The 18,723-nt window shown below is 40.3% G+C and overlaps 1 protein-coding gene across 6 annotated transcripts in view; it reads right to left on the reverse strand.

Moving 5' to 3' along the window:
- Dnm3 (dynamin 3) overlaps positions 1 to 18,723 on the reverse strand; it is a 477,887-nt gene that overhangs the window by 313,522 nt on the left and 145,642 nt on the right. For all 6 annotated transcript variants that reach the window (XM_021198990.2, XM_029538405.1, XM_021198992.2 and 3 more), the window contains exons 5-7: positions 3,879 to 3,977; positions 3,150 to 3,310; positions 822 to 964 (exon numbers count right to left, since the gene is read on the reverse strand). In XM_021198990.2, coding sequence (XP_021054649.1) covers positions 822 to 964; positions 3,150 to 3,310; positions 3,879 to 3,977 — 403 coding nt within the window. The remainder of the gene's footprint in view (positions 1 to 821; positions 965 to 3,149; positions 3,311 to 3,878; positions 3,978 to 18,723) is intronic.

The raw sequence follows: 18,723 nt of genomic DNA on the forward strand, positions 1-18,723 counted from the left end.
CACACACACACACACACACATATATATATATATATATATATATATATATATATACAAATATAAATAAATAAGTAAAATAATAGTACTTTAAGAGATATTAGCTATCATCATTGATTGATAACTTAGGTGTGTAGGAATGCTAGACCTTCTGATTGAGACAGACCTAGTGCAAGTTGATGCACACAGATGAAGAGACAAGTGGAGTCTACAGGAGTCAAAGGAGAGATGGAAGGAGCCAGTGTTCACTAGCAACTCTGCTGTGGTATCTTCGAATACCCCAAGAATAAAGGAGGGGCGGGAAGGTTGTGAAGATAGACAGATCACGAAGGCAGAAAAGCTCTGCTTGGGTTTTTAATCCCTGAAGTTTAAACAGCCATATTAAAATCACTACCAGAAAGGGAAAGGAAAATGAAATGTAATCGCTTTTAAGTAAGCCTTTTATTCTCCTGAGATATACACAGGGACAAATCATGTGAAAATTGGAAACAAAGATAATAAAGCAACATCTATAGATTTAGTTATAAAATATAAAAGATATGCTCATCTCTGCTGACTTCTGAGGCTAAGGGAGAAAACCCTGCTGAGTTATCGTCCCTGGCTACACTCCCTGACTGAATCCATGGAGACGGGCAACTGGCTACTTTGTAATAACAGTAAACTCGGCAAGTGTTCCTTGTGAAAACAGAATGATTCGGGGGTCACTGTATCACACGGAACCTCTGCTATGCTCCTTGCTGCTTCCAGAAAGCAACATGGTGAGCATAAGCAGGCCAGGCAAGCCGCTTCAAATGAACAGAGGAAGAGAGAGAGAGGTGACCCACTGCAGCAGGGCTTTGGTCTTCCTTGTGGGGTCTTCCGGTTTGAAGTTTTTGAAGGCCTCCACTTCGTGTTCTATGGAGAGCAGCTGCCCCTGTAGCTTGTTCCTGAAGTTGGGCAGGGTATCTCGAATATGGTTGGTAAGTTGCTAAATAAAACACAGCAAAATCAGACAGGTGTATAAGCATGAAGATCAATGTATGAGGTAAACTTCAGCCCCCGTTGTTGTCTCTCATTATCCAAGTCCAAACAGGACTTCCTGTCTCTGCTGTGGGCATATATATCCAGCGGTCCCTTCTGGATCCATAAATAACACCCCAGCCTCAACACACCCAAATTAACTACCCAACTGTTACAGTTTGAATCTGTGGTGTCTTCAAATGCCCAAAAGCTTGGTCACCAACCTTGACAGGTCATTAGAACACTTAGGACATAGGCTACTGGGAAGAAGTTAGATTGCGGGAATCATGCCCTTGGAGGCCACTGAGCCTTTGGTTTCTTCTTCAACCTTCTCTGCTATGAAGGCCCAGCACAGTAGAATCAGATGACCATGAACTGAACTCCAAAAGCAGTAGCCAAAATTAGACTCTTTTCCTTGTAAGTTGTTTATTTAGGATATTTTCTCATTTCTGTGAAAGTCAATTAGCACACCTGATTTCTTCTACAGGTGTCCAACTTTCTAATATTCTGGGAACGTGGGAGTTAGCCTGGTTAACTAGTTACCCACTAAAGCTTTCTGTCACCCATCACAAGCTCTATTGTGTCACTAAGTTCTCAGCTCTTGTCAGCATCTCTCAAAGCTCCTAACCCTGACAAAGACCAAGCTAACACATCTTTTCACTTCCCTATTAACTGAGCTCCACAATTTTAAATCAACCTGGTCTACAATTAATCTTCCTGCCTGTGATTTGAGTATTCCTTTAAACTCACCAATCTGACCCTTTTATTCTTTGTATCAAGTCTCTTAGACCACTCTGTCTTTTTTAACAGAGTGAATTTATTTGAAATAACAGAGAGTGCTTATATAGGAAAGGAAAAAATCTTCAATACAAAATCCAGTCAAATTTCATCCAATTATGTCCTAACTTAGTGATCACCAGCAACCTAAATAGGTGAATTGTGCCCTTCAGGTTTTCACCTATTCAAAACCTACTTTATTTCTAACTTTATATTTCTAAGCATATTAGTGAATTTTCCCTAAGATAAATCTTAATCTGTTTATAGTTTACTTAGGCCAATATAGTTATGGGAGCAGTAATGTAGGAAGTGTTACTAGAACTGGCTATACTGGTGCTATACTGGCTATACTGGTGGAAGAATACTGTGGTTCTTACATGACCAACTTGTGTAGCTGTTTAAAATGTATTGGTGTCTTAAGTGATACAGCCAAATATGGCTTCTAAATGTTCATTTTTCCCTTAATTAAAAAGCATGAATTTTATGGTAGTCTGCTACATTGCTTAAAAGTATATTATTGGTCTTTATTTTCTAAAACTTCCTCAGTTTGTTTTGTCCAAGTAGTTCAGCTACTGTCTCCATGACAGCTTCCTTCAAGGAGCCAACATCAGGGCATCTATGAACGACTCATTGGCAGACCACATTCATAAAGAGGAGTTTTGTATAGAAACTATTAGGATATTTGTGACAGAAGCTACTCACAATGTAAGTCAATGCAATGGAAACTCAGGAAGGAAGCCTGTTTGACAAGATATTCAACTCCCTTATGGAGAGAAGATATACTAAGTACGTGTACTGAGGACTTCTGGGAATGATGTATGTGATGAACAGAAGAGGGTAGGCTGAATGCCAATTCCAAATCTATTTTGAGTGAGTGCATGATATGGAAAAGATGGTTTAGGTTAGTGGAAATCAATGATTACTTTATCAAGATTTATTGTTTCAATATTTTAAATTAAGAAACCAATAAAGATTTAATAAAACCATAAAACAGTTAATGGAAGAATCTAACCTAACCATCACAGCTGGACGGTTTGAAACAGATCCCAAGAGACTACCTTGTCAGAGCTGTGTAAGTTTAACTTAAGATACTGCATACTGTGAGTGCATGCTCACACATGTGTCTGCTGTCCACTGTTCCTAAATCAGAGCGCGGTTTTTCTTTGGATACTATCAGTGATACTGAGGTGGATTCACTTCAAGACTGGTAAGTGGTCTAAATAATGGTAAATGATCTAAATAATTAGTGTTGAAAATTATTATCAAAAGCAGAGTGAGTTTTACCTGGGCAAAATAAAATTGTATAATAAGAAACATTCATTCTGGTAATCTATACCTTTCATAATTATACTTACTACTTAAAAGAATAATTTTACCTGATTCAGGACCTTCTGGAGGTGTGGGGTCCCCATACGATCAGCAATGTGTCTGTATGCCGGGTGAGAAAGAAAAAATTTCCTTTCTGCTAACATGGCTGCCTTAATGTCTTTCTTTCCGTCTATGTCCTTCTGGCTTCTGTTGACCACCCCCACGTAGCCTGAAACGAAACACAAACCCATGGGATTTTGCACACTTCCTGCCATTTATTCTAGAGAAACTTCAAGGCTCTCTACCAGGCAAAATTAGTTTTAAAGCCTGTGTCGTCTTACAACATTCCATGCAAGACCTCACTGTACAGAAAAGCCACTGGTCTGACTATTGATAGATCGTTGACATCAACAGAATAATATCCTTCACTTTTTAAAGTTCTACACACTTTAAGAAACTATATCTCGACTGTTGTATCATATAGCAGGCAAGTAAATATCAGACTTAAAACAAAACGGTGTATATTTATGTAGCCTGTGATGAATATTTATAATCTTCCTTTGAGCTCCTTACTTTCCATGTTTTCCTATTCCTGTTATTTTAAGACATAGTTCTCTTCTTATAACGTTCTTTAATGCAACACTTGGGAGCAGTGTGCCATTCCGTATGAAGTATGGCTAATAATAAATCACTCCTTTTGAACAGAGGAAGAAGTAAGGCCAAGCCTGCCTGTGGCTTGCCAGTCATTTCTCTGCCATTTTATAAAAGGCAGGCCTGGGGAAAGCACAGTACATTACCCCTGCGAAGAGGCAGCAGCTTGTTCTCCAGTACATCCCTGGCATCCGTTCCTTCATCCATGAGATCCAGCTTGGTGATCACGCCAATGGTCCTCAGACCTGTATCATAAACAAACACAATTCTTACTAGCCGGCTTGCAAAAATCACTAACCAATACTAGGGGTTTAAGTGTCTCCGCACTACATGTAAGGCTTGTAATCCAGGCCCTTCTCATCCGGGTTTCTCTGCAGCTCTCTTGGCTTCCAGTCTGTGGTCACACAAGTCTGCTGCTGTTTATCTGTGTGATAAAGGGGGAGGGCTTACAAACCCACTTATCCAGGAGATAATTTTCCATCCAAGAGAGAAAATCAGCCACATCACGAAAGTACTTCTAAATACAGCCATGTTTCACTTAATCACAGGGACATATTCTGAGAGATCTGGTGTGTGTAGAATACATCACTGTGCAATGCAGTCATCATACAGTGTATTTATGTAAAGTAAGTAGCCCAGGGCAGTGTCTCAATGGGGCCTCCTGGTGTAAGCAAGAAATGCAACTAGCCTGCAGCCACTCTAAGATGGGACAAGGTTTTATGCTTGATGTGTGTGTATGCACATGTGTGTAGGGGTATGCACATTCATGTGTGTTCATGCATGTGGACATCCAGAAACAACCCCAGGTATTGCTCCTCGGGAACCATTGACCCTTCCCTCTTTTCCTCTACTAATAAGCTCTCTTGATGGCCTAGAACTGAGTAGGCTAAGCAAGTCCCAGGAATTCATTTCTCTCTGCTTTCTCAGCACTGGGGCTGCAAGCACGCACACAACACTATGCCTGGCTTTTTGCATGTGAGTTCTGGAGCTCAGACTCAGGAATTGTGGAGGCAAGGCATGCGCCCTACCAACTGAGCTGTAGCCCAGCCCCTCGGCACATTTTATGATGAGGAGGAGAAAGAAAATAGCTTAGTAAAGAAACCAGTAACACAGTCGGCTATTACCATTCCCAAGCTTTAAGTGCATACGTGACTGAACGTGTGATACCCTCCTTACATTGACAGAGGAGTGGGCGTATACACAGCAGTATCACCACAAACATGAGGAAGGAGTTTCACTGTGGTGGGGAGGAGGCGACGATATCACTGGGCTCTAAGAATTTTTAAGTTCCATAGTGATCTCATGAGACCACTCTCATAGATATGCATCCCACCATGAATGAAAATGTTATAAAGCATTGGAACGGTACAAGTTACACACACAAAGCAAAGGATGAAAGAGGCAGAAATTTTCATTGTTTTTATTAGTATCCTTGCCGTACAAGAAGTCTTTGGTTTGTAAAGAATCAAACATCATAGAAACGCTCAGATAAGGCAGAGGTGACAATGTTAGTCCAATGGTCAGGAGATGAAGTTGATGAATATGCAGAAAAAATACCTTTAAAAACAAAATAAATGCCTATGAAGATACAATGCCTGAACAATTAGTGTCCCAGGGAAAAGAGCCCATGCAGGAAGAGTCTGGAATTGAGAAGATCCTATTCAAGAAAAATGTCCCAGAAGTGAAAGGTACGATTTTAGAAGTTGAATGAACTCAGAGAGTGCCCAGCACAAAGTGAGAACATAAGCAATTTGTCACATCAGTGTCAGATTTCAAACCACTAGAAACAGAATGTTCCAGAAATTCTGCCAGATGCATTTAAAAAGGGAGCCGCATGGAAACGGTTGGGAGTCACAGCCATCTCAACCTTCCCAGAAGCAAACTGGAAACCCAAAAGCAGCAGAGAAATTGTTTCAAAATTCAGATGGAAAAAAAAAAAAGAACCTAGATTCTAATTTATCAATAAATGTGACAGAAGAAGAAGAAAAAAAAACTTACTACAGTCTTGCAAAATCCCAGAATATTTAAGCTCCTTTCATTTTTTAGGTACCTAGTAAAGTGAGTGCCCTACAAAACAAAGGGGTCATTTGAAGAAGACATGAGAACTAGGAGCTCTATGGTATCGTCAGCAGTAGGGTTGCACCCCCTTTTCCTAGAAGGCACCAAAGCCAGTGGCAATAGCCTATATTGTCTTTAGGGGTGGGAGGGATCTCTTGAATTCCCTTATCTAGTAGCTTCAAGGGTTTTGCATGTGTGCCGCTGAGGTTTTTGTTGGACAGTCTATAGGTTTGGGGAGAAGCACTGTCCCCTCAAGTGGCATATTTTTTATTAAATATATGCATATATTATATGCAATTTTAAGTAAATATAAAATAATTCACTATGGCTTCATTAAACACCCATAGGGTTATTTATCGCTCCTCTTCCCCTCTCAATCTGGGTCTAGAAACAAGTGTGCATCTCTGTTTAAGTATATATGGGAGAGAGATGTAAGTAAGGACTTTAAGTTTTCTTCCTCCATACTACAAAGTCAAATAAAAATTCAAAGCTTTCAAATATCAAGATGTAGCAGTATAAACCTATTATATAGAGACAGGGAGGCAAATACTAACTGCAACAGCTATATAGGTTGCGTGGGTACTTCAGGAAAATCAGGAATCAGGAGGGATGGAGTCAAAGAAATAGAATCAAGTGTGTGTGTGTGTGTGTGTGTGTGTGTAATATTAATATATAACATATTAAATATATGTTAAATATGTATGTATGTGTGTGACTTTAAGGAATATATATTTAAAAGCTTGTCATAAAGCATTTCTTTCCTACTGTATTTCTGAAAAGGCAGCCAAGTCCTCTCTTAGTGAGGTGCTGTACCAGAAATGGAGAAGAGGCCTATTTTCTTTTTCTTCACATTTGGTTCCACAAATAGGCAGCTTAAAATAATCAATGAATGAACTCCTGCTGGCAGAACCAAAGCCTGCATTGATGGATCTCAAAAAGCCATTGTCAAAAGAGATTTCAAAGGCTTTCGAGGCATGCCCCTGGGAATGTAAAGACCTGCATAAAACAAAACACATTGTTGATCCCTGATCCTGTGCCAGCCTCATTAGGAACTCAAAACGAAAACCATATGAGATACAATGACACAGGTTGAAGAGGAGTGAGAGGAAAATACACTAGCCTGGGGGTGGGGGCAGTCACAGCCTCTACCCATGGAGCTGGAGGTCCATAAATCCAACAGCCGGGTTCCATGTTTAGACTAATATTTCTGTACTTCAGTTCTCAGATTCTTTAAATAATAGCTGTGCTCTTCAACAGTTGAGTCATAGCATCTAGTTCTACTTCTCTATAGATAGAAATGGGGGTGAGCTGCAAGTCAGAATCCTAGACATGGGGGTGATGTTCAGATTTGGAAGAGGTGTCTTTAGTGGTGAGTGAAGAGCTGGCTACAAGCTAAGAACAAAACCAAACAACCCAATCAAAATGGGGTATAGAACTAAACCGAGAATTCACAACTGAGAAATCTCAAATGGCTGAGAAGTACCTAAAGAAATGTTCAAAGTCCTAAGTCATCAGAGAAATGCAAATCAAAACGACCCTGAGATTCCACCTAACAACAGTCAGAATGGCTAAAATCGAAACCTCAGGTGTCAACACATGTTGGAGAGGTTGTGGAGAAAGAGGAACACTTCTCCATTGCTGGTGGGATTGCAAACTGGTACAACCACTCTGGAAATCAATCTGGAGGTTCCTCAAATAGATCTACCTGAAGACCCAGCTATACCACTCTTGGAAATCTACTCAAAAATGCCCTACCATGCCACAGGGACATGTGTTCCACTATGTTCATAGCAGCCTTACTTATGATAGCCAGACGGTGGAAACAACCCAGATGTTTCACAACAGAAGAATGGATACAGAAAATGTGGTTCATTTACATAATGGAATATTGCTCAGCTATTAAGAATGAGAACATCCTGAATTTTGAAGGAAAATGGATGGAACTAGAAAATATCATCCTGAGTGAGGTAACTCAGACCCAAAAGCACATGCATGGTATATACTCACTAATAAGTGAATATTAGGGGGAAAAAAAGGACAGAATACCCAAGATACAGTCCATAAAACTCAAAAAAGTCAATAAGCAGACGTGTCCAAGTAAAGATGCCTCAGTCCCTCTTGAGGGGGAGAGAGGGACTTGGGAGAGGGGAACCTGATCTGGTATTGGGTGAGGGAAAAGGACTGAAGCCCTGAGGGCCACCAGAAAGAATGGAAACAGGCAACCTCAGGAAGTAAGAAGTTGGGGGGACCCTCCAGAATGCACCAGAGATCTGGGAGGTGAGAGACTCTCAGGACTCAAAGGGAGGGACCTTAGATGAAATACCAGACAATAGGAAGAGGGAACTTATAGAACCCATCTCCAGCAGGATGACAGGTCACCAAGTGAGGGAGAGGGGGACCATCCCATAGTCGCAACTCTGACCCATAATTGTTCCTGTCTGAAAGAATTACAGGGATGAGAATGGAGAGAAGCCTGAAGAAAAGAAGGTCCGGCGACAGGCCCAAAATGGGATCTAGCTCAAGGGGAGGTCCCAAGGCCTGACACTATTACTGGGGCTATGGAGATCTCACAAAAGAGGCCTAGAATGACCACACTCCGGAAGACCCAACAAGCAGCTGAAAGAGTCAGATGCAGATATTTGCACCCAACCAATGGACAGAAGCAGCTGACCCCTGTTGTTGAATTAGGGAAGGCTGAAAGAAGCTGAGAAGGGTGATCCTGTAGGAGGACCAGCAGTCTCAATTAATCTGGACCCCTGAGATCTCTCAAACACTAGACAACCAAACAGACAGCATATGCCAGCTGATATGAGGCCCCCAACACACATACAGTAGAGGACTACCAGGTCTGTGTTCATTCAGAGATGATGCACCTAACCCTCAAGAGACTGGAGGCCCCAGGGTGTTTAAAGGTCAGGTGTGGTGGGAGTTGGAAACATCCATGTGGAAACAGGTGGTGGGGAGGAGGTATGGGATGTGGAACAGTTGGAGGGTGGACAGGGTAGGGGAAATACAATATGGAGTGTAAAAAAAAAGAATAAATAGAAAAGAAAGAAGAAAAAAGGAAAATAGAAAAAGAACACACCTTATCCTCTTGATAAAACAAAAAGTTCAGAGCTGTTAAAATTTTCACTATCATGTCTCCTCTGCAATTTTTTTCCAATAAAGGACAGTCATGATGCTGAGAAGCAGTGACCCTGGGCTTGACCTTGAGATGCACAGGCATCTCCAAATCTGCTGCTTAGGTCGTCAGAAGGTTCAGTGCCCTGACTTAGGAAGGGTCCTCTTGCCCCTTCTCAGCTCTGGGCTGTTCATTTCTTCATCAGTAGGAAACTGAATCTGTCAGCTGGGAGCCACACCACAGTTCCCTCCTGTCCAGGACTGGTTAATACCACGCTGCTTGCCAGCCCTCAAAAGATGGCCTTTCTAAAGAAGTTGTATGTGCACCCTGGCTCATCACAAAAGGGGGGGAAGATAATAATTCTGGAGTCTAAGCTAGACCAGCATGGGCCTAGCCTGCCAGGCAAAGGTCTCAGACCCATCTTCACAACAGGTCAAAGCCTAAATGGCAACCATGCCTTGAACATCTGGCAACAACACCTTGCACATCTGTCTGACATGAGATCCCAGTGAATGATACTGCCAAATGGTTTTGGCAAGATAGGCGAAGAAACAATACTTCTGCTTTACAAAAGGAGACACTTAGAATGGGAGTCCTCCTCGGAAACCAGACTTAAGAGTGAGGAAGCCTAGCTTGTGCTTCCATAAGGCAATCCTTGAAGTGTTAAAGAGAATGTGGTTATTATTCCAGAACAATAAAGTTTGCTTTCCCAACTGATGTCCCTACAGATGAGAAAACTAGTGTTCAGTGTTGTAGTAGAAGCTAAACAATGCTGGACATACTTCACTGTAAAAAAACATGAGAGTTCAGAGCAAGACATCTCCACACTGTGGCATGCATATGTGTGCATGTGTGTGCATGCATGTGCATATGCATAAGTGCCCATCCATATGCACATATGTGTTAAGTCATTCCTATAGGTGATAAACACAGAGGGGATTTAGTTAATGAGCCAAATAACTTAATGAAAACACAAAGTTATCTATTTTTATCAGGCTCATACCAAAGTTGAAATGCAAGTTCTAGAGAAGTAGTTCCATGATACAATTCTTCCATGCCACCTAGGCTCACTGCCAGTACACAGTGATGTATTAGGAGGAGGCTGCCATTTCTTCCATTCATGTGTGCTACTAAACATCTAATTAAGACGTGGAGCGAAACCAAGCCAACATTATCAATTGCCGGGAAAGCAATCTGGAACAGAGTACACACTTAAATAACAACAATAAAAAATAGACACTATAGGAGGAATACAAAAATATACACAGAAAAATCAAAAACATACTTATTAAATTATATGTACTTCAGTTTGTGCATGGTTTAGGATTAGGTGGGGTCGGGGGGGGTGAAATAAATGTAGCTCTTTCTGTTTGGCCATGGTTATTGAATATTTTCTTTCTGAAAGCAGTCAGTGGTGAGTGGGAAGGGTTTAACCCATTTTCCCATAAGTTTTCCATGAGTTTTATTTTCTTGTTACTTTGAACGTTGCTGAAAACAGGTCTTCTCATTTTCAAAGTCATCAGTTAACATTATTTCATGTGTTACTGGCTAAGAAGTCAAGTACAGAGTATAAAGCCCTGGAAATCCATGCTGGCAGGAGAGACGCTATGTTGTTCTTGTTCGCTAGAATAGTCCAGAGAAAAGGCCAAGTAGTGGGAAATTGTAATGTCTGAAAAGGAGAGTGGGGAGAAATATATAAGAAAGGGGGAAGGGGAGAGAGAAAGAACAAAGAACAAAGCATTATTTCAAAAGTAGGAAAATCTGCACACAGTGCTTTTTTTTTCCCCACTGAGATGTTTTACTCCAAACCAGAACTGATGCATAAAAGAGACAACTGACCTGCGTGCACCTAAGCATCCTGCTATGGGACAGCTGCCCAGGCTTCCTGCTGCTTCCTGCTGCTCCCGGGCCCAGGGCTAAACTCCTAAGTCTCCTTTACAAGGGAGTAGCAATGTCCCTTATGTCGGTCCTGTGGTTAAGACTGAGCTGAAGGGATATACACAGAGCTGGCATGTGTCACTTGTAGAGTTGGTCTGTATGACCTCTCCCACATCTGTCCCTAAATGTTTGTTTGCCTTTTGTCTTGCTGGATGGCGTTCTAACAGATCATGAGGTGGTTGAGGGTGGCAAGATGGAAAGAGCCTGGATCTGTGACTGACATCATGGAGAAGGGTAGCGCATCTAGACTGACTACACTGATGCCTGAGTCCAACTACTACCGTGCACTGATATGTGCACTCCATCTTTGAAGAGGAGAGCCGATGTAATGAATACCTGACATAGAAAGGCTGAGAGGAAGAGAAACAATTACTGCAGGTCCGTTAGAAAGCTCATTTGTGTTCTAAAATGACAGCAGTCTAGATCACATGATAGCTTGTGAAAGCTACTACTGGAAATATCCAGAGTGCTCATTTATCTTGATTGTTCCTTGCCACTTAAAACAAAATGTTCCAAAAACATATTAGTCATACAAGGAATTTATCATTTTGTAAATAGAATCAAGAGATTAAAAATCTATAAAGTCTGTTGATCTTTTAAAATCTCACATGTACTTATGACTCAAATAATAGAAAAAAATAAAAGTCAATTAAGAACTTTTCAGAAAGCAAATCATCAATAATTTTTGCCTCAAACCATAATAATAATGGAATTCAGACATATCCTTCTTTGGTGCATGTGCAATGTGTGTCTGCCTGTATCTGTGCATGTGCATGTGTGTTCATGTCTATGGGTGCATATGTCAATAGGCATGCACAAGCGCATGTGATCACATTCATGTACAGATCATACGTTGAGGCCACATATCTTCCTCCATCACTCTCCACTGCATGTACTGAGGCAGCATCTCTCACTTGAACCTAGAATTAGCTAATGTAGCTAGTCGTTCTTTTCTAAGTACCTCCTGTCTCTACCTCCCATGTGTCAAGATTGTGGACAGGCTACCACACCCATCCAATGTTTATGTAGGTACCAGGGATCTCATCTCTGTTCCTCACGTTTGCATGTCAAGCACTTTACTCACTGAGATAGTATTTCCCCAGCCTTAGACACACCTCTCTTTTTATAAACTCTAGGAATCTAGACATGCACTAATATAAGAACTGGTTCAGACACCGAGCAACATGTTTCACAGAAATGTGATAGAGAAAGAAGAAAAACAAAATAACCTTCAGCAGCTACTTTCTACCTGGTGGCACTTTTCAGGCTGTGAATAGGAGGATGCTATCCAAAGAGACACCATTAGTCATGCTTAGTTCAGGAGACACAGGCTAGCATTTAAGGACACTGAAATGTTAGTCTTTGCAGAAGAGTGGGCCAGATAAGAAGGAGACAAGAAAAGAAAGAGCTCCAGAAATTTTCACGGGGGTTCTTCAAGTCTCTGTAAACACAGGGACTCATTAGGTACAAACTCCATATGGCTGGCAGACAACAGAAAATATCCAGGATGCTCTAAGGCAAATAATTCCCAGAGCTTTCATAGGAATGGGAGTCATTTGAGATCCTACCGGCAAACACAGACAGGACATGGAAGATGAGACACAAGAGGCAAGAGATGGGCCAAACCTCAGGAAACACTACTGTAGACCAAGACTTTAAAAACAGGAAAATCATGCAACCAACAGCAACAAACAAGCAAACTGATCTTCAGGTAATATAGCTACTCTCTAAAGCCAAGTCCAGTACACTTTTTAAAGAAAACAATAAAACCCAGAACTCAATAAAGTAAAATTCAAAATATCTAACATTTAGGGGTAGGGAGATGGCTCAGTGCTTAAGAGTGCTTGCTGCTCATGCAGAGGAGTCAAGTTTAGGTTCAGGCACCCATATCAGGCAGTTCAGAGCTGCCTGTAAGTCCAGCCCTAGGAGATCCAGTGCCCTCTTCTGGCCTCTGTGGATACCACACTTATATATGCACATACTCCTATACAGATGCACATATATACACATACCTTTAAAAACTATTTCTTAAAAAAAAAAAGCATATCATATATAAACTCATAGCAGAAAGCTTTGTATACAATTCCAAACTATTTTGAAATTAGGCAATAGGTCTTGAGATAACCATGGTCTATAAAAGAGGTCACAAGGAAAGTTTCGAATACAGACAATCCTCAATTTACTACGATTCAACTTAGAATGATTTTTAAAGTATGATTCATTTGTGTACACTTATATGTATGTATTTAGGCATGTGCACAAATTCCACAACACACATGTGAAGGTCATCTCTTTCCTTTCTCTATGTGGGCCGCAGGGATCCCAGGGTCATTGGGCTGGGTAACAGAATCATTACCCACTGAACCATCTCACCATCCCAAGGATGTTTGAACTCTATGATAGTACAAAGCAAAACACGTTCACCCATATTCTGAATTTTACATATTGATCCTTTTCTGCACTAGGTATCTGTCTTATAATATATGGGTCTATGGTAATAATCAATGACAAAAATCTACAACTCAGCATCCCAAGAAGTAAACAGCCAGTTCTCGGCTGCATATTTTGGTGCTAAGCTATGCTGCTGCTCCATATACTAAGTATATTGGTGGCATTTTAAATTTTACGGTATTTCCAACTTGTGCTGGTTATGTTTATAGCTTTGCCATATGTGAAGGATCATCTGTACTCTGAACTGAATAAAATAAAAGCTCACCATATCAAAATGTTTGGTATATATCTGCACTGAAGCTTAGAAGTTTTCAGATGCTATCACCAACTAATGAAGGTTTTAAAAACACCAATCTAAGCTTCTATCTTAAGAAATTAGAGGGGGGGAATTAAATCCAAAGTAATAAGTGTAAGTATTAGTAATAAAGAGTAGAAATGAATGGAATGGGGTATAAATAAGTAACAAAAATAATCAATTAAATCCAAAAGCTCATTTTTTGAAAAGATCAGTTACATTGTTTATTTTTACTCTTTAACTCAACTTTTACTGGATCCCTCAACTAAAGCAAGAAGGGAAAATCAAATGCATACATCTGTGAAGAAAAAAGGGGTTGTTTGTTTGTTTTAGATGAAAGAAAAATTTTACACCCAACATGATTCTGTATGTAGAATATTTTAAAGAATCAACAAAATCTATGAGAGCCAAACAAGTAAGTTTATTAAGATTGCAAAAATAAGACCAAGATACAAAAAGAACTTATATACTGTGTTTATACTAGCAATCAAAAGATATAAAATACTAGGGATATACAAAATGAATTTTATATGGAAAATGTAAACTGAAAATTATATATGATAAAAAGACTTAAATAGAAAGAAAAAACACACATGTTGATTGGAGCATTCAATACTGTTAAGATTATTTTTTCCACATTACTATGTAATTGTGCTACCCAATAAAACTTATTACAATAATAAAAAAAAATGTTCCCCACATGTGAGACTTTTTTCAGAGAAAAGCTATTAGCCATATGAAACTGGGTACTGAAATTCAGCAATGTAATAGAAGACCTAATTTTGAAATTTTATTAACATTAAACTAATTTAAAATATAATAGCCTCATGTGGACAGAGACTAATATACAGAATAGTAGGAGCTATAGAGTTAATGCTATTCCAAACAAAACCCTAGTAAAATTTTTTGTAAAAACTGACAAGCCCATAGCGTATCTATTATAAGTCATAATACAGATGTGTGCATATGTATGTATATATGGTGGTTTGGATATACTTGGCCCATAGAAAGTAGTACTGGTAAGAGGTGTGGTGGTGTCGAAAGAAGTCTGTCGCTGTGGAGGTGGGCTTTGGAGGTCTCCTCCCGTGCTCAGTCTATACCCATTACAGAAGAGTACTTCCTCCTAGCTGCCTGGAAGTCAGTTACCGTCAAAACAAGATGCAGAACTCTCAGCTCCTTTTCCAGCCATGTGTCTGCCTAGATACTGCCATGCTTCCTGCTATGATGATAATGGACTAAACCTCTGAAACTGTAATCTAGCCCCAATTAAATGTTTGCATTTGTAAGAGTTGCCTTAGTCATGGTGTCTCTTCATAGCAATGAAAGCCAAACTAAATACACACACACATACACACACACACACACACACACACACACACACACACACACACGGTCTGTTTCAAGCCTTGCTACAAAGCTCAGGTAATCACAGCAGCATAATACAGGCACAGGGATAGTTGCACAGACAAATGGAATAATGCAGAGAATTTGGAATTATAGAGATATAATAATTTATCAATAAAATGTGAAGCATATAATACATGGCTATGCATATGCATACATATGGCTTTGGTCAAAGATATTTGTGTAACTCAATGGAAAAGAGAGAAACTGTTTAATATACAAATGATCCCAGAACTGAGTTTCTAATCTTTCACTGTACACACACACACACACACACACACACACACACACAGATCACAAACCTAAATTTAAGCTAAAACTATAAAACTTCTAGCGGAAAAGAAAGGAAGAAAGTTTCCTATAAACACAGAGAGAAATTATGCACTGCATAAGGAAAACTGGTGAGTTGAACGTGAAAATTAAAATGTGTTCTTCTAGAGTTAAGGTTCAAGAATATAAAATAGTAAGCTACAAAGTGAGAGAACACACTCACAATGTATAATGAAAGATTTCCAGATAAAAAGTGTATTTTGAAAACCTAACTTAATTCTAAGAAGACAACAGTTTAATTTAAAAATATGCAAAGGGGTTATAATGTAGCTCAGGGAGGGAGAATTTGCTTAGAAACTGTGTTTTAATCCCCAGCAACTCAAAATAATCAGAAGGGGAAAGGGAGAAATAAGCAAGTAGGCAAAAGGATCAAATAGACATTTCATAAAACAGTACAAATGACGAATGGAGACACAGAATGACTGCCAGTGTGGCCCACCAGAGAAAGGCAAGGCAGTACCACAGGGCATCCAAATGACAGCAACTGAAACTAGCAAGGTCTAATGTCTGTCGGCATGTGCAACATCCAAGACACTCAGCTACTGATACTGGCGATAAACACTGTGTGGGGCTCTTCGGATGTTAACGGGTGATCATGCACAAATCCCTTTCTTGATTGTTTTCCCAAGTGAAATAACATGTGTGAATATAAAAACCATGTACATTGATAGTTGTGCCAGCTTTATTGGTGATTCTTCAAAACTGGGAAATAGTGCAACGCTGACTTCTCAGGTAAGTGCATCATCAAAACATGGTGCAGACACAGGAAAACGCAGGTCAGCGGCCCAGAAACATGACTGCTCAGGCCTGCAGTAGTGGAGGGATCCCAAGAGAAAGTCAGGCATGATGATGAGTGCTCATATACCGCCCCATTTCAGCAAAACTCGAGAAAGTACAAATGTACAAAGACAGAAAGCCATTTCCCTGACTTCCTGAAGCCAAGAGTGTGGTGGGGCTGGTGGAGCCTGGCTTGGGAGTTAGCACAAGGGAATCTTTGTGCGTGATGGAAATGTTTTCCAACTCAGTTGTGGCAGACAGAACAAGGACTCTGACTTCACACTTACAACATACACACCTCTGTGTGAGGCACTGGTCCACAGTAGTTTTAGCTAGGCAGGGCTGAGGAGAGGGAGAGAGGGAAAGAGAGAGAGACAGAGACAGAGACAGAGAAAACTGGGTGGTAGAGGTGTTACGTTTGCATCAAAGGAACACAGAATAAAACAGATGTAAGAGCTAAGTCTAGAGAAATCTCTAGGCATGGTTGTTTATGTGTAGAAGTAATGAGAAGCAGAAAGAAAGAAAAGGCTTGCCCAAAAAGACTGAATCTAAAACCACACTTAATGCCTCATGTTTGTATGAGAAGTAGTCAGATATTGAAAGCTATATTTTTCTCAAGAAGGGCAAGAACCCCCATTTCTACTGCAGTTATGATGTAAGGAAAATGAGCAAGAAAGAGACTCTCAGACGTTGGTTGGTTTGGTTGGTTGGTGTTTTGTTTTGTTTGTTTTTTTGTTTTGTTTTGTTTTTGCTGTTGTTTTTATGACCAAGTTTACATAGCTATTAAGTGGGCGAGCCAAAACTCAAACTCTGGCAGCATGGCTCCTCCTCGGCTTGTGCTATTAACCACCGTTTCAATATGTAATTCTTGTGTTGTTACGGTTTCATTCATGTAAATTCTTATTAAGGCAAAGTTTCCTGGGAAGGTGTCTGTTCTTTTAGCAGAACAGCTTGGGCTTTTGTTCCAGCTTGCAGCTGCTTCCTAGTCTGGCCTAGCTCTCATGTGCATGTGTGTGTGTGTGCACGCGCACACACACACACACACACACACACACACACACACTGAGGCTATTAGCACCCTAGTTCTCCTCTGTATGCAGAAAATGTGTGTGCAGTTCTCTGCTGCTCCATCCCTGAGCCCTTACACTCACGCTTCACCCGAATTCTCTGTTGGCAGTTCTCCCTTGTACAACCACGTCCTACATGGGTTAAAACCTGGAATTCCTGTGCTCTTTACAGAAACACACTGCTATTCTCCCCTCTTATCCAGAACCCCAAGCCTAAAACACTTCATTTCCCTAAAACTTACGGGTATTATTTTATTTTAATACCCTTCTTCCTTCCACGGTCCACCTCTCAAACTACTTTTAGGATATCCTAGAACAATTCCACATAGTTCTCCTCAGATGTGTGCACTCTCCACCTCCCTCTCTTCCATCCCTCAACCCCACTTCTAAATGTATAGTCTTTCCAGATACCTACAGTAAGGATTTAGGGGTCTACCTGCACACACACACACTTACTTCACTTGTCTTTGTTGGAAAAAAATAGAGTTTTACTATCCATACCATCAATACTATCCACAGTATAAAACAAGCTCTCAATAAATGTTGGGAAGATAGACGAGAGTGAGCAGGATGGGAGGGAAGAAAGGGGGGAGGGAGGGAAGGAGGGAGNGAGGGAAGGAGGGAGGGAGGGAGGGACAAGGGAGGGAGAGAAGAGTTATGGGGTTTCATTTGGTTGGTTTGGATCATGTTTTATTTATACTGCTAAGAAACGTCTATGTCAATTTACTTTGCTTGTATATTTAGGAGATGGCTTGCAGACTGTTTTCATAGAAATATTCTTAAAAGTTTCTTTGTTAATAGGAATGTTAAAAACAAATGCTCCTATTCAAATCTAAGAGTAAGATATAATTGCATAAGCTACTTTAGCACTTTCTCTGTTTCTCTCAGTTTTTATCCACCCCCAACCCACGCGCGTGCATTGCTGTTAAGCCTATGGCCTCAGGCAGGCTATACATACTATGCTCTCTCACTAGGCAATACCCCCAGCTCTCTTTTTATGTTCCTTTCTTTCCTTTCCTTTTCTTTCTTTTTTTCTTTCCTTTGTCACTTTTAGACAGTGTCCCTGAGCTCTACCAGCTGGCTGGTCTTTAGTTCATTCTGTTACTCAGGCAGGCCTTGAACTTATGATCCTCCTGCCTGAGCCTCCAATCAGTTGGGCTTACCTGCCTGTGAACTCAGAACCAGTTTTAGCTGTATTTTTAATTTGAAATTTGAAGATAGAAATCCCTGAGAGCACATTTATTCTGTAAAACTCAGGTCACCTTAATCAAGTGTTCTCAGTTTGCTGTAACTCACATTGTGGTAAAGGTAACCTCAGAGAAAATATTCATGCTACTACTTTGCAATTAAATCAACAGAAATAGAAGGAAAATGTTTTATGCTTTCTCTCTCTCTCTCTCTCTCTCTCTCTCTCTCTCTCTCTCTCTCTCTCTCTCTCTCTCTCTCTCTCTTTTTTTTTAGTCATTCCTGTGAATAGTGTTTCTTTTCCTACATTAAGTTTCTAGATTCTAATTCCACAAAGCAGCTCAAGGAAGGTTTAAACTTCTTCA

This window comes from Mus pahari, chromosome 5, assembly GCF_900095145.1.
Source record: "Mus pahari chromosome 5, PAHARI_EIJ_v1.1, whole genome shotgun sequence".
In the NCBI taxonomy this organism is placed as follows: Eukaryota; Metazoa; Chordata; class Mammalia; order Rodentia; family Muridae; genus Mus; species Mus pahari.